General features: G+C 43.2%; 1 protein-coding gene across 4 annotated transcripts in view; it reads right to left on the reverse strand.

The window, feature by feature from the left end:
• Nucleotides 1-3,468: 3,468 nt before the first annotated feature.
• rcbtb2 (regulator of chromosome condensation (RCC1) and BTB (POZ) domain containing protein 2) overlaps nt 3,469-15,137 on the reverse strand; it is a 28,726-nt gene continuing 17,057 nt past the window's right edge. For 3 of the 4 annotated variants that reach the window (XM_010864357.5, XM_010864355.5, XM_010864356.5), the window contains exons 4-12: nt 14,874-15,040; nt 13,646-13,804; nt 13,135-13,242; nt 12,777-12,919; nt 11,694-11,884; nt 11,019-11,145; nt 7,870-8,009; nt 7,516-7,646; nt 3,469-5,639 (exon numbers count right to left, since the gene is read on the reverse strand). In XM_010864357.5, coding sequence (XP_010862659.1) covers nt 5,499-5,639; nt 7,516-7,646; nt 7,870-8,009; nt 11,019-11,145; nt 11,694-11,884; nt 12,777-12,919; nt 13,135-13,242; nt 13,646-13,804; nt 14,874-15,040 — 1,307 coding nt within the window. In that variant the 3' untranslated portion in view covers nt 3,469-5,498. Of the gene's footprint in view, nt 5,697-7,515; nt 7,647-7,869; nt 8,010-11,018; nt 11,146-11,693; nt 11,885-12,776; nt 12,920-13,134; nt 13,243-13,645; nt 13,805-14,873; nt 15,041-15,137 lie in introns of all 4 variants that reach the window. The other variant, XM_020046729.2, reaches the window with a different exon arrangement.

A 15,137-nucleotide genomic window follows, 5' to 3' on the forward strand; every position in this document is an offset into this window, starting at 1 on the left:
GTTTCCCTACTTCCTTCCTGACTGCACCCAACAATATGTCCAGACACTTTCTGTAAATCACATTTGATTGACTCTCTGAATGTCAAATAGATGTTTTCAGTCACATTTATCTTAAGAAGCCATTTGCATTGTGGGCTTATACAGACACCCAGCCTTAAACCAAACTGCAAACAACAAGATACAGAAGAAGACTGGCTATGGAAAAAAATACTTTCTATGAAGTCCTCAACATACTTGATGAATCATACAGAATCTGAGGGGAAAAGGTGCTATGTACGTGTCAAGGCCTCTCTGGCTGTCTGCAGATATTCAAATACACACCCACAAAAACTGTTGGTGACCTTACTTATGCAAATCTTTACAAAATGTCTGAAACTAATATTCCGACTTACATTTTTCTATTATCACACTGTATTCAGGTATTGCCAATGGAATAAGTGTTTTCTGAAAAGTAACTAAAATGTAAAGGACTAAAAAGTACTAGATATTTGGCTTGTAAACCATAACATAAAGCCTTTTGGAGGTGCATAGAACCCTTTTAAAGGTTCTAAAGAGTACCGTGTTCATAGGGATCTAAATAGTATAGAACAGTATGGTACTTAAAAAGTTAGTAACACAACTTTTATTGAGTATGTGCCTGTGAATAATGTTCCTCAATCTGAGGTCAGTTCTAGAACTGGGGATGCAGGCATTTTCATTCCTGTTTCCTTTAACTTCTCACGAATCTAGTCAATATTTGTGGTTGTTTGTGTTAAAAAAAACTAAATAGTGAACGCCTAATTCCTGTACAGTTTCTGTGTTCAATATAAAATATCAGAGACAAGATGTTGATAACTATGTTTTGGGTGTAACCATGAATGAGGAATGTGAGCTTATTGTCCAGAAAATAGGATTATCTCCTGGACTGTGTCCAAAATGGCACCCTATTCAGTGGATTACTTTGACCTATATGGCTGTGGTCAAATTTAGTGTACTACATAGAGAACAAGCTGCCATTTGAGACAGTTCTGGAAGTAGCAGATCCTGTAGCACATCACATCACAACCAAAGCAAACAGTTGGAAATGTTTCTTACACAAACTATGATGTGTGAGGCTGTCTGAGTTCAGCCTGGGGCTGTCCATTTCGTGAATAGACTTAAGTTGAGCATCACTTTATCAACCACAGACAGGAACTGCAAAAGGACCTCATCAGTGTGACAAGTGAGATGACAATGCACATTATTGTTCATCATTTCCTCTGGTGATTGTAGTGGCAGACTTGGGGTTGGTGTGCCCTCTTCCCAACAGTGTTTACCAGAACCAGGGCCCCATCGGGAGCTATTTAGTGAATAGTGTACCATTTGGGACACAATTACACGACCATCTGCCTCCCTGTGTGTGTGTCTCTTTGGGAGTAATAGACTGCTACCTAATTCCGTAAATGACAGAATAAAAAGACGTATTCCGTTAATTCAGAAGAGACTTCTCTATGACTTTCCCCTGTGGTTTTTCTAATAAAATGTCAATGATTTCAGCCTGAGATAATGGGGGGGGGGGGGGAACAGCGATGACAAATACATGCAAATGTCATGGAAAATTGCTGAAACCTTGAAACATGGATATAGATTGAGCTCTCAGCAAACTGTAAGCATTCTCCCATCTAAAAAGAACAGCTTGCTGTACTGCAGGCCTGTTGAAGTCCGGTCCTGGTGGGCCCAAATACTTCTGGTTTTTGGTTCTACCTGCTAGTTGATTGCCTTCACCAGGCATCTCAGGTCTGAATCAGTCCCATTTTAATAGTAGAAGAATTGAATAGCCCTGCTGTACTGTCTGAAAATGTCGGTCCAGAAAAGATGAAGCATCGCCCCCCTCTGGTTCACAACACTCATAACAGTTTGTTGCACAGGGACTGTGCCACATTGCTAATGATATTTACCTCGACACCAGGGGTCCACAGAGGTTCACCTTAGAGAAAGCTCTGGTGTCATTGTGTTTCTTTCGGGTGCATTTTGTGTTCATGTGAGCTCTAGTTTATTTGGGTTTCCATCAGGAGTGTTTTATGTTAATGAGAGGCTCTACCGTCATTGTGTTTATATCAGGAGAGTGTTATGTTAATGTGAGCTCTAATGTCATTGTGTTTATATCAGGAGAGTTTTATGTAAATGTGAGCTCTAATGTCATTGTGTTTATATCAGGAGTGTTTTATGTTAATGTGAGCTCTAATGTCATTGGGTTTATATCAAGAGTGTGTTATGTTAATGTGAGCTCTAATGACACTGTGTTTATATCAGGATTGTGTTATGTTAATGTGAGCTCTAATGTCATTGTGTTTATATCAGGAGTGTTTTATGTTAATGTGAGCTCTAATGTCATTGTGTTTATATCAGGAGTGTGTTATGTGAATGTGAGCTCTAATGTCATGGTGTTTATATCAGGAGTGTTTTATGTTAATGTGAGCTCTACCGACTGAGCACTTAAACGTTACCACACTATTAGCCTCACAGATTTTATATTTACATAAATCAATCAATCACATTAATATATAAAGCCCTTTTTACATCAGCAGTTGTCACAAAGTGCTTCTACAAAACACATAGCTTCCTCATAGAATTTACTACAGAATCAGTATATGTTTATATTTCGTTTTTAATGTAGTTACATTTTTTATTCTATGTGAAGCACATTGAATTGCCTATTTTATGTATGTTTTTATTCAAGTATTTTATTTTTATTCTATTGTATTTTTATATTTTTCTTTTTCTTTGTGAAGTACATAGAAGCAATTCAAGTTTAATTATAGACCACAATTCACACTTTGAAGCAATTCAATGTATGAATTGTGCTGTATAGATGAACTTGAATTGCTTCCATATATGAATTTTGCTCAATAATTAAACTTAAATTGCTTCGATGTATGAATTGTGCTATATAAATGAACTTGAAGCATGTCATAACACCCCATAAAACGCAGCGACGTAACATGGGTGCAGTTCTTTTGTATTTGACATTGTTCTTTTCAGATTTGTATACCCGGCTCAGCCTAATGATACTGTTCTTTTCAGATTTGTATACCCGGCTCAGCCTAATGATACTGTTCTTTTCAGATTTGTATACCCGGCTCAGCCTAATGATACTGTTCTTTTCAGATTTGTATACCCGGCTCAGCGTAATGATACTGTTCTTTTCAGATTTGTATACCCGGCTCAGCGTAATGATACTGATCTTGTCAAAACAAGACAATGTTTGTCAATATATCTGAATAGTCATTCCCTAGAAATATTAACAGTTCTCAAATCGCTGAGGGTGCAACTCTACACAAAACAGACCTTATTCTGTTCATCAAATCTGTAGATCAAAATATTCTGTAAAAACTCCCGAAGGTCCACATTGATAATTATTTTCCCACAGGTGATGCAGTTTTCTATTAGAGGAAAACAAAGCTTGTAATTATATTAATTATGGGATAATATTATGCCAGACAATAAGAGTTAGTTTCCATCAATGTTTATTAAAATATTCTTGTACATTAACTTGCATTTAAAACAAAGCATTCCCCCCAATTGTGTTGGATGTCTTGTAATTGCACAATCTATGAATGCCATGTGGAACTGGAGACCCGTTAAAGTGCTTTCACAATCCAGTTACTTTAATGGATGACACCTAATTTCCTTCCGGATTCAATAACCACATCCATCTGGAGGGTGTTCCCACACCCACATGAGCATGTAAGTCCTTGCCTTCTTAACAAAAACGTTCTCCAAACGGATATCAGAATAATTCTCCCCTCTCCTACACATCATAAAGAGATAGTCACATCAAACTATTTAACATCAAGCTGAGGCATTTTGGACCAAGGACATCATGAAAAGCAACATGGCCTGACGCTAACACCGAACAAGCTAGCTAGCACCGGCCTATATGAATAATATTATGCATGTTACTTCAGTTAATTGTCCCAATAACTCTTGTTAATGTGATTAAGACCTAATGTAGCTCCCAAAAGACAGCTCTGTAAAACTTGAGAGCTTAATGAAGGTGACGAGAGCACCCTGAATCAGTTTGTGCAGATGGTCAATATAAAAGCAGTAATATCAATGACAAAAGCAAATGTATTATAAGCAGCACCCTACATTATACATGACCATGGCTAAATAACCTTTGACCTTCTGAATAAATAAAAAAAAAATGCATAAATGTATTTGGTCAAGTAAAACTATAAATAACTTCCAGTAAAAACAAGCTGTCAGAAACATGTGAAATGTTCCCCACTAAAACATTTGTTTATTAGTGCGCTTTAATTTCGGAGTTTCCATCAACATTTCGGTCCTGGCAGATAATTAACGAATAAAGGCCAGGATGGAAAACAAACTGCCTGTCCCAAATTGCTCCCTACATCCAAAACAGTACAGCACACTTCATCTGGCCAAAGGGTGCAGCTGGAATAAGAAATGGTTTGGGAGCGGTCTCTCCCACATGTAGTCCACCGCTGGCATGCTAAATCAAGTCAAGTTAATAGAAATGCTAGTGGAACGCCAGCCTTTCCTCAGCTACATGGGAATGATCTGTGTCCTGCCCACTGCAGAACAGGAACACTGTTACCAGCAGTTGCTGAGCGAATCCACTCATCTTCTAGATGGCCTTCATTGGTTGGTTGGTCCTCTGCTCCGTGCCAGTGTGGTCTATTAATAACAGTGTGGAAGAGAAGCTGTGTGGCTGGAGAGACCGCTCCCAAACCGTTTCTTATTCCCACGGTTACCTGTGGCCTTTGGCCAGATGAAGTGCCCCCCCCCCCCTCCTCCCTTCTTCCAGCAGCTGCTTTTGGCAGTAGTTACTAAGGACCCACACACAATACTAAAGTGCCCTATAGTGTTAGTTATCACACCGCTGCTCTTGGAGACCGAGAGGATTCAGAATGTCGCCTGTAGCCCTGAACTAGCCTGACGGTCTTATCTAGTCAAGGACTTGATAATTAGATGAGTCCTTGACTAGATAAGACTCTGGAACAATCCAGATAGATGGGACATCAGGGAGGGTCCCTTGTGAGAAGTTGACCCCTACTGTCCTATGGGATATGTGCGTGGTCCTAATCCACATTAAAACGCATGGTAACTGGGGTACCACTGCAACAGCCAAGCCTCCACAGTTGAGCTTCTTTTTTCCCGGGTTCAGTTCATATTTGACCTTTGAACCAGGGCCAGGTGTGACTGGATTTGCTGGTTTTTACACTTTGGTTTCCGGGTCTCACCCTCACCTCGCCCTTTAACCCCTCCCTGTCCTCCAGTTCCTTCAATATCTCAACAGCATCTTATACTTAGTATACCTGATCCCAAACAGCCCTATACAGAGATATCCATTCCTTATAAAAGGCATACATCTCCTGCATACACAGAAGACATACAGCTGCCGTGAATGAGTGAATAGGCCTCTTTTAACCCTCCACTCCCCTCATCCCTTCAGTCTCATCTCCAAGCCATACTGATCGATGGTACAACCCAGCCCAGAGTCTCAACTGGAGTCGTCAGTTTTTGAAGGCTCCATAACGGCTAGCTTTACTGATGAAGGTCTTCAGCAGCTCGTGGTCCATATCAGCGAAGGCCTGCGTCTGGGTGACGGCTGTCAGGTGGTTGACACAGAACTTGAAGCAGAACTCCTCCAAGTCCTGTGGAGGAACAGGGAGATTGGTGGCTGGTCAGTGGTGGCTGGTCAGTAGTCAGTGCTGGGGGAGGACACCATACAAGGCAATGACTGGTTGTGGAACAACTAGTACACAAACTATTGCACCAGTAGAGCAACTAGCATAACAGCTAATGCACAAACCAGTTCACTATTGGCTCTTTTCCACTGCATAGTACCGGCACAATTCTACTCGCCTCGCCTGGGTTCTACTCGCTTTGGGAGCTTTTCCACCGCTAGGTACCAGTGAGACTCGGCTCAACTCGCCCCGCATTTTCTGCTTTTCCACTGTCGGGATAGTACCTGGTACCAGATAGTTTTTTTTAGTACCTGCTCCATCAAGGTTCCAATTGAGCTGATGCGATACCAAAAGGTGACGTGAAAACATGGAAATCACTCTTCTGATTGGACAAGAGAGACTCGTCATTCACTGCGACAGGGGACATCCCGCATCAACTGGGGTAAACCCAGCGTGCAGCAAAGCAAACCAAGCTGTTCTGCTGTTAGTCGTCCAGTGACAGACAACGGTTTTAGGCAACCAGAACGGCGTGCGTCTTTGTGGGTCTGTCCAGGAGTCCTTGCACTGATATGGGTTCATTCCAGTGCCAGTGCATAGGACCAGACTCGTAATTTAAGCGATCATATTTTCCCTAAACCCCTCTCGGTTTGGACCTATGTACTGGCATTGAAACCAACTCGTTATCCCAATCACAACCACAATGAGAGACCCGCAAAGACATGCCATTTTTGGTGCCTATTCGCTTGGACAAAAGGACCTCATCTCTTTCCATTTTTTCTATAGGCTAACTGGCACACATTGCCCTGGTCAAAGTAGTATCCACTCTCAAATATCAACCACCCACCACACAACCTTGGGGATGGTCATATTCTAAAGGGGAGACCTATAAAGAGTGTTCCATCATTTCAATGGTGTGATCAGGTTGTTCCAACAAATACAGATCTACATAGTCGTGGTTTGCCAAATAGTCATGCCTAAGCTGTTGACACAAGCTCAGCGCCAAGATTAAAAACAACTCATTTTGTCCATTTATGTCCAGGCAATCAGAAGCAGCCTACCAAGATTTCTAACCATTTTTGCAGTCTGCAATGTAGTTACTGCTCACGCATGCTTCCTCACTACTGCTGGTGAATGCTGCCTTGTGTACAGTAACCTACTCTGGAGTCAGTCCGCATGGTATTATAGCCAGCAGTTAATAATGCAATTATTTATACCTTTTAATCAGGATGGAGGGATTATGTAGGTTGTTTTAAATGTGTTGGTGTTGAGTGGTTAAGTGTATAAACTTAAATCTAACAGAGCATAGCACTGTTACGTCATCTTTTATACTGCAGGGTGATAATTCTATTCTACTTTTCACTGTTTTTCAAACAGGATCTATGACCATGTTATCCAGATTTAGTTAACTTTTGATTTGCCATTTTATGTTAAATGCTTGTCAGTTTAAAAGAAAAGGAATGGAGTTCATTCGATAGATTTTCTGTTCACTGCAGGGTGTACAAATTGGCCGACAAATGCTGGCTTTTCGCCGTTATCGGGTGTAGTTGTCCGATATCCTCCATTGTTGTTCCTGTGTGCTTCGCGTTGAAGGTGACGTCACAGCAGTCGTCTTGTGATGCCACTATGGGCGGTACTATCTGCAGTGGGAAACGACCCGAGGCGTTCTGGAGCCGAGCCGGTACATAGCAATGGAAAAGCTCCCCTGGTAGAATCCAGGCGAGGCCAATAGATTTGAGCCGGTACCACGCAGTGGAAAATAGCCATAACTAGTACACCGTAAGTTTTAATGGAGCAGAAAAGAAAATGGGGAGAGGTCAGAGGTTAAGGTTAGGTCAGCTCTTACCCTGGCTTCATACTTGACAGCAGCAGATAGCAGTGTGATAGCATTCTCCTCAGAAATGCCTCTCTTTATGGTCTCCTGACAGAGTCTCTTCAGACGCGTCTCACGGTAAAACGTAGCCAAGTCTAAGAGACCTTCAAAACACAGAGGAATGTGTGTGACTACGGTTAACACAATATAGGATAGCCAACAAAGATGAATGTTCAAACCTGACAAATCCAGTGATTGGACAATAACAACTAACACCTCTTCATCAAAGAGGCCTTACAAACTGATTTCAGATTTATCTTACAGTACAGTGACCTATGGGATACTTAAACTTGGGTAATTGCCAGGGATAAGGTTTAGAGGTCATACCTATGGCGTCCTCAGGTGGCAGGTTGATGGTGTCAGTATACAGGTACTCCAGGAAGGCTCTGTAAACCAGGTAAGAGAACTGCTGGATCTCGATGGACTCCTCATCTGTCTCGTTCAGCAAAGCACGGAAATGTTCACACCTGAAACCAGGAGAGGATTGAAGGTAGGATTTGACCCATGTGAGTTCAGGATCATGTGAAGGTAGGATTTGACCCATGTGAGTTCAGGATCATGTGAAGGTAGGATTTGGCCCATGTGAGTTCAGGATCATGTGAAGGTAGGATTTGGCCCATGTGAGTTCAGGATCATGTGAAGGTAGGATTTGGCCCATGTGAGTTCAGGATCATGTGAAGGTAGGATTTGGCCCATGTGAGTTCAGGATCATGTGAAGGTAGGATTTGGCCCATGTGAGTTCAGGATCATGTGAAGGTAGGATTTGGCCCATGTGAGTTCAGGATCATGTGAAGGTAGGATTTGGCCCATGTGAGTTCAGGATCATGTGAAGGTGGGATAGCTGGCTAACAGATCCTCTCTTCCAATTGATAAAAAAAAAACACACATCAACGATACATGATTGTTTCAGTCATCTTCAGGTGGGATAAAATGATTGACCCCCCCCTTGTTTTTTAAACCCAATTAAAGGATGTTATTTGGGTCAGGTGTTTGAACACCTTGGTAAACAATCTGGCCTGATTTGGGTCAGACCTGCCCAATATAAACCTGACTATCTTAGATAATCTGATCTTAGACTGACTTATCAGCACACAAGTCCCAAAGCCACGTCATGCCACGTTCAAAGGCCATTCCTGAACATCCTCTAGAACTGTTGTTGATGCATATTGGTGTGGAATGGGTTAAAAAGCAATTTCAGGCTCTGAAGTACAATCAAACCATAGTCAGAGAGCCATGTCATGCAAACAGAGACCATGTGACAGTGAATTTGAACAGGAATGGCCATACAACGAAAAAACAGCAAGATATAAAATCATCCAGGAAGTCACATAGAAACCTAAAACATCCAGGAACAAACATCTGCAGACCACTCTTGATCAAAACTTGATAGCCAAGTTCACTGCTCGGCTAAGAAAATTAATGCTCAACTCGAGAAAGCTAAAAAGCTCCGGGGTTACGAAACAATGTTCACAAATGGAACTTTCTGGGTGACATGAGCAGTTATGTCCGGTGAAAACCAAACACTGCATTCCACCTTAAGATCCTGATACCAACAGTAAAGAATATGTGGCAGTGTCATGGTTTGGGGATGCATCAGATTGGATGTAAAGTTTTGGAATGGCCTAGTCAAAGTGTAGACCAACACCCCTTTGAGATAAGCACCTGAAATGTCAAAGCTGTTCTGAATGGATGAGTGGGCCCATGTCCGTGGCAGAGAGAGATAAAAAACTACAGGAAACATTTAATTGCAGTCACTGTTACTAAAGGCAGAGTAACCAGTAACAGGGCAATTAACTTTGAAATAAGTATCACTACCATGTGTTTTTTTGTTTACTGAAGTTCCCCTTGTCTAACATTAGGTATTGATTGAAGATTAGATGACAACCATTGCCAAAAATATGCCAAAAAATTAATCATGCATGGGGGAAAATATTTTTTCAGCGCACATTAAAGGCAAGCTCGATAAAGCTTGAGAATGTTGGGTGTGATTGTTTGCATTTCCCTGCGCGTGTCTAAGAATGATAAAAAGCTCAAAGAGGAAAAGATAGCAGAGTCCTAGCTTCCTCTTGATGCCAATGGGAATACAAAAGAGCCCTAGATCTAGGCTGACATCAGTTTCAGCCCATGAGAAAACAAAGACAGGACAGACAGGTCATGCAACTCAATGGAATTCATAACCCAATGCCATTCATTAGATTGAATCCTGGTATTAATAGATATGTCAGTAGCAATAGGTATGTTGTTAGATTTCCATCATGGTTGTGTTCAGTGGTGGAAAGTAAATAAATAATACTTTGTTACAGTACTTAGTTTTGAGTCTCTGTACTTTACCAGAGGTTTCGTATTTCTGTTGACTTTCACTATTACTTCACTACATCTAAAAAATGATATCCATACATTTACTCTGATACATTTAAAAAGGACTTGAATTTGAGCCACCAAAGTTGGGCTTGACATCTTTACTTGGTTTCTATAGTAGATGCAGCAAAACCTACTGCCAACAATGCACGCAAGAAAGTGTATCGATCAACGTTCAGTAAGCGTCGCACGCTCTGGAATAAATGTGGAAGATCTACTCTAGTAGCTGAAGACATGGAAGACTACTGGTTCCTCCACCTGCAATGCCAAGATGCTACCTGGGGGAGTTACTGGGTGTGGAAAGGCTCCTCAGGGCAATAAAAGGGAGATGACATGAGACTGGTCTGCACAGACTTGAAGCCCACAGCTGGATTCTCACAGCTTTGAAAACAAATTATACTGAAGATGAACCACAAATAACAAAAGAGAAGGAGCAAGAGCAGAGAGAGAGAATGAAGAGAACGAGCAGAAAGTGAGAGAATGAAGAGAACAAGAGCAGAGTGAGGGAGCAGGAAGAGAGAAAGGAGTGAGGGAGCAGAAGGATATGGGAAGAGGAGAGTTTGTAAGTTAAGGTTTATTTGTCAAATCCGCTGAACAACACAGCATCATCCAGCACAACCAAATTGTTGTGACATGGCACCCAACAACTACATAGTGAGAGTTAAGAATGAGAGTATATAAGCAAAAATATAGACGGACAGAAAATTATAAAGAGGGTTCAGGGAAGGAGGGAGCAATAAGGGAAAGGTAAGAGGGCAAGGAGGGGGAGAGGGCAGGAGGAGAAAACAGATGAGTAATAGAAGGAGAAAAAGAATAAAGCCTGGAGAAAGAAAACAATTTCTGTCTTTTGTCCTTTGTAGTTTTTCACCTTTAGTTTTTATACTTAAATACATTTCAACACCAGAGAAATACTTTTTCTCAAGTGATTTTTGGATGCTAAGTATGGCATCCAAGTACTTTATACACCACTGGATGTTATAGTGGTTTCTGATGGAGGCTGTGTTTGGGGCAGAGCCCATACAACCTGGGTCAGTTTGCACCTGTATTGGCAAAAGAGATTACCTGATTGGTTAAGAATAGTTAGCATACAGATTTGGTGTGTCTGACTCTTTAAGTACCTGATCTTAAGCAAAGCTTTGTGTACATGAATACACTTCCCATCGACCAGGAACTTCAGATCTGAGATGTCCGGACTGTCAAACTCCTTCTTCAGAGACTGGGCAACAGTCAAATAGTCATCGCCATCTAAGTAACACACAACCAATCAAAACCTTTGAAACGTGACTGTTCAACTGGCAGAATGAAAACTATAGCTATGGTTTAAAGGTCAACATTACGGTTAGGGTTACATTACTGTTATGAACAAGTAACAGGCACAGTATAATCAGGTTAGGTAATGGTCAGGTTAGGTAATGGTCAGGTTAGGTATAATCAGGTTAGGTAATGGTCAGGTTAGGTAATGGTCAGGTTAGGTATAATCAGGTTAGGTAATGGTCAGGTTAGGTATAATCAGTTTAGGTAATGTTCAGGTTAGGTAACGGTCAGGTTAGGTAACGGTCATTGTTTGGGAAAGGCCTTTACTGTTCTGCCAGTAAAAAACACTGCCTGAATGAACAGCTTCAAACATTTGTCCGATGGTGAAAATGGAGTATTTAAGGAACATTTACGGAGGACAAACGCCACAGAAGTATTGTAATGTCATCACTACATTTACCAAACATACATGTATCATGTAGGTTATAAACAAACAAACAGGAAGCACAACTGCCCCGATCGGAACGTCTGATTCTTACCCACGGTGAGGAGGTGCCACGTGACAGCGGGCGTGGCGAAGCAGGCAAATACGTCGTCCGTGCTGGCGAAGTGGGTGAGGTAGGGACAGGCCACAGCTTGACCCCGACATTGACCCCACATCAGCACCTGACCGCTCTGGGTCCTGGCGGCAGACGTATGACTGGTGTGACACGCCGCTACCTCCACCATCCTGCAGATACACACGGACACACACACACAGAGACACACACACAGAGACACGCACACAGAGACACGCACGCACGCAGAGACACGCACGCACGCAGAGACACAGAGACACAGACACACACCGAGACACACACACAGAAACACAGAGACACACACACAGAAACACACAGAAACACAGAGACACGCACGCACGCAGAGACACGCACGCACGCAGAGACACGCACACACGCAGAGACACGCACACACGCAGAGACACGCACACACGCAGAGACACAGAGACACAGACACACACCGAGACACACACACAGAAACACAGAGACACAGAAACACACACACAGAAACACACAGAAACACAGAGACACGCACGCACGCAGAGACACGCACGCAGAGACGCAGAGACACGCACGCAGAGACACGCACGCAGAGACACGCACGCAGAGACACGCACGCAGAGACACGGATGAGCAGCTATTAAAGGTGCAATGTGTGAACGGGTCATTCTGTGCAATCTAACAGCAAGTTTGTTAATCTCAAAACACACATGCGTCATTTTACATTTGACCAATTGTATCTGCATTGGTGTGGGGGGCTAGTCCCTGGAGAACCCTCACAACTGGTCAGTAACCCGGAGGACGGCCAGAGATGTGACCACATGGGGACATTGGATCCAATAGAATAATGCCAAAAGTGCAGACCCCGCCCACACGGCACTCCGGGCAAAACCAAGCCAACCCCCCCAAGTAATGCAATGACTGTCACTGTGGCCTAGCGGTCAGAGCTGACCTCTGACCCTGAAGACTGCTCTCACGTCTCATCTAGTGACTCCTCCTACCTTACTAAATAGGGCAACTAGGATGCTACACAGGGAACGCGTAGCTAGTCAGACAGGGACAGACCTCTCCTTGTCAGTGTTGATCAGCGTGGGCACCGCCTGGTTACTCTTATTCCCCGTGCCCAGTTGGCCGTAAGAGTTGGCACCCCAAGCATAAACGCAGCCCTCGTCAGTCAGCGCCAACGTGTGGGCGTAGCCACAGGCAACCTGCACAGCCGCAAAACAGGAAGTTAACATCCAGGCGTTCACCTGGCTTGCACAGAGGCTGTTAAGCATGTCTAGAATGTTCCAGCCCACACAGCAAACGGCGTCATTCTTGGTCTATTTAGTAACATTCAAAATGCCTGTTTTCGCTGACGGATCTAGCGGACTTGGATTAGTCGTATTCATTCCATCGTTCAGTAATTCAGAGGCTTCTGCACCTGTACAATGTTGACCCCCTGTAGAGCCGCGATCCGACACGGGGTCTGCTGGTTGCCGTTGTTCCCCAGACCAAGCTGCCCGTTGCAGTTGTATCCCCAGCCGTAGGTCTACAGAAACAGGAGAGAACAGGGTTGGCTGAAGAAGCATAACGCAAAAGATGACCCCCCCCCCCCCCCCCTTTAACATCGTAACCCTCCGGCTTCAACCACGCAAAAGCACAAACGATCCCTTTCAGATATCAGATCCAAACAGCTATTAAAATTCCTATGTTTCAAACTGCCTGCAACAGAAAACTAGAATACTTCTTTACAGCAGAGATCTGCATCTGCAAGCCTAGGGTCTAACCCAAACCCTAAAGCATCTAAAAAATGGCAGATAAATGCACTGAGCCCTTACAGTGCTTAACATCTCCACCCGCTTGTTCTGCCGCAAACCCAATGGACCCAACATAATGTCATAGTTTCAACTAAATATCTACTTGACTACACTTGTTAATGTCTGCACGATTACCTCCCCATTGTCCAGCACTGCCATGGAGCAGAGCTGACCACACGCGATGTTCACTACCACTTTGTTCTGGAGGCAACTGCTGACCCGTCGTGGAGTGGGCTGGTTGGCTGTGGACCCAGAACCAACCTGGCCAGAGTTGTTGTAGCCCCATGCAAATACCTGGCAGGAAGAGGTCAAAAGCTAAAGGTAACTGAACAAGGAATTACACAGAACTAGAAAATACCCAGAAGAACCAGGAAAAAAATCTGGACCAGGCTATCTGGAATATGAGTTACCTAATCATCAGTGAGTGGTCTGCCACAGAACAGCGGCAAAAACTGGCCATCGAAAGATTGCCTTGAGGGACCAACATTTTCAGATTGAGTTTAGTTTTGCTTTCTTCATAGGACCAAAGTTGTCATTTGAACTTAGATTGGAACCAGGTTCTATGGTCTAAAATTGAGGTTTTTGGCAGCAAAAACAGAGATGGTGTAAGAAGAGCCATAGTCATGCAGAAAGGAACCTACTCCCTACTGTGAAGTGGCGGATCTCTGATGTTCTTAGTCTGTTTTACATCCAAAGGCCCTGGGAACCTTGTTAGATTACATGGCAACATGGACTCTAAGTTCCAGGAGATTTAAGACCCAAACAGTCTACCTCTGCCAGGGGGCTAAAACTGGGTCCTTGGAGGATCGGTAGTTCCTGTCTGGATGAATAGTCTCAAATACATTCTGGTGTACTCACACCTCATCAAACATTTTAGGAGATGATTCAGCGGTTATCTACCGAGGGAGGGTGCAAAAAGGTACGAAATGCAGGTGTGCCAATATTTGAGGCACATGTTTTTGCATATATACTGTATATACACATTTTTAACAAACTTAGGAAGAAACCTAGAGGAACCAGGCTATGAGGGGTGACTAGTCCTCTTCTGACAGTGCTGGGTGAACACTGGGTAATGCATGTTTGTGTCCAAAGTCTACAAAACATAATCCAGGTCAGAAACATGACCAGATGGATAAGGACAACAAATGGTTTTGTTCACTGACTTTTCTGTTCGTATTTATTCCAAATAATTGTGACTTTATATAGCTACAATTTACTACTAAATTGTGAGACCAATTCCAAAAAGGTAAGAAATCTGAACAGAAGAGCACTATGCAGGGAATAGGGTTCTACAGTAGTGTCCAAAGTAGTGCACTTCTGTATAACTGGATTACTGCACAGGTCCATTAGGGACACACCCTACCTCTCCATCCACGGTGAGGGCTATAGTGTGGTGGGAGCCACAGGCCACCTCCGTCACCCTCTTGTTCAACAGGTTGGTGGAGACCTGAGCCGGTGTCAGGCCGTGGTTGGTGGTTCCGTTCCCCAGCTGGCTGTAGCCATTGTGGCCCCAGGCAAACACCTCTCCATCTGCAGCACAGAGAACATCCACCAAACTGACAAAAAACCTCACCAAACACCACGCAGACGTTTCATCTCGTCTCACCAAACACCACGCAGACGTTTC

This window comes from Esox lucius, chromosome 1 (assembly GCF_011004845.1).
Source record: "Esox lucius isolate fEsoLuc1 chromosome 1, fEsoLuc1.pri, whole genome shotgun sequence".
NCBI classification, from domain to species: Eukaryota; Metazoa; Chordata; class Actinopteri; order Esociformes; family Esocidae; genus Esox; species Esox lucius.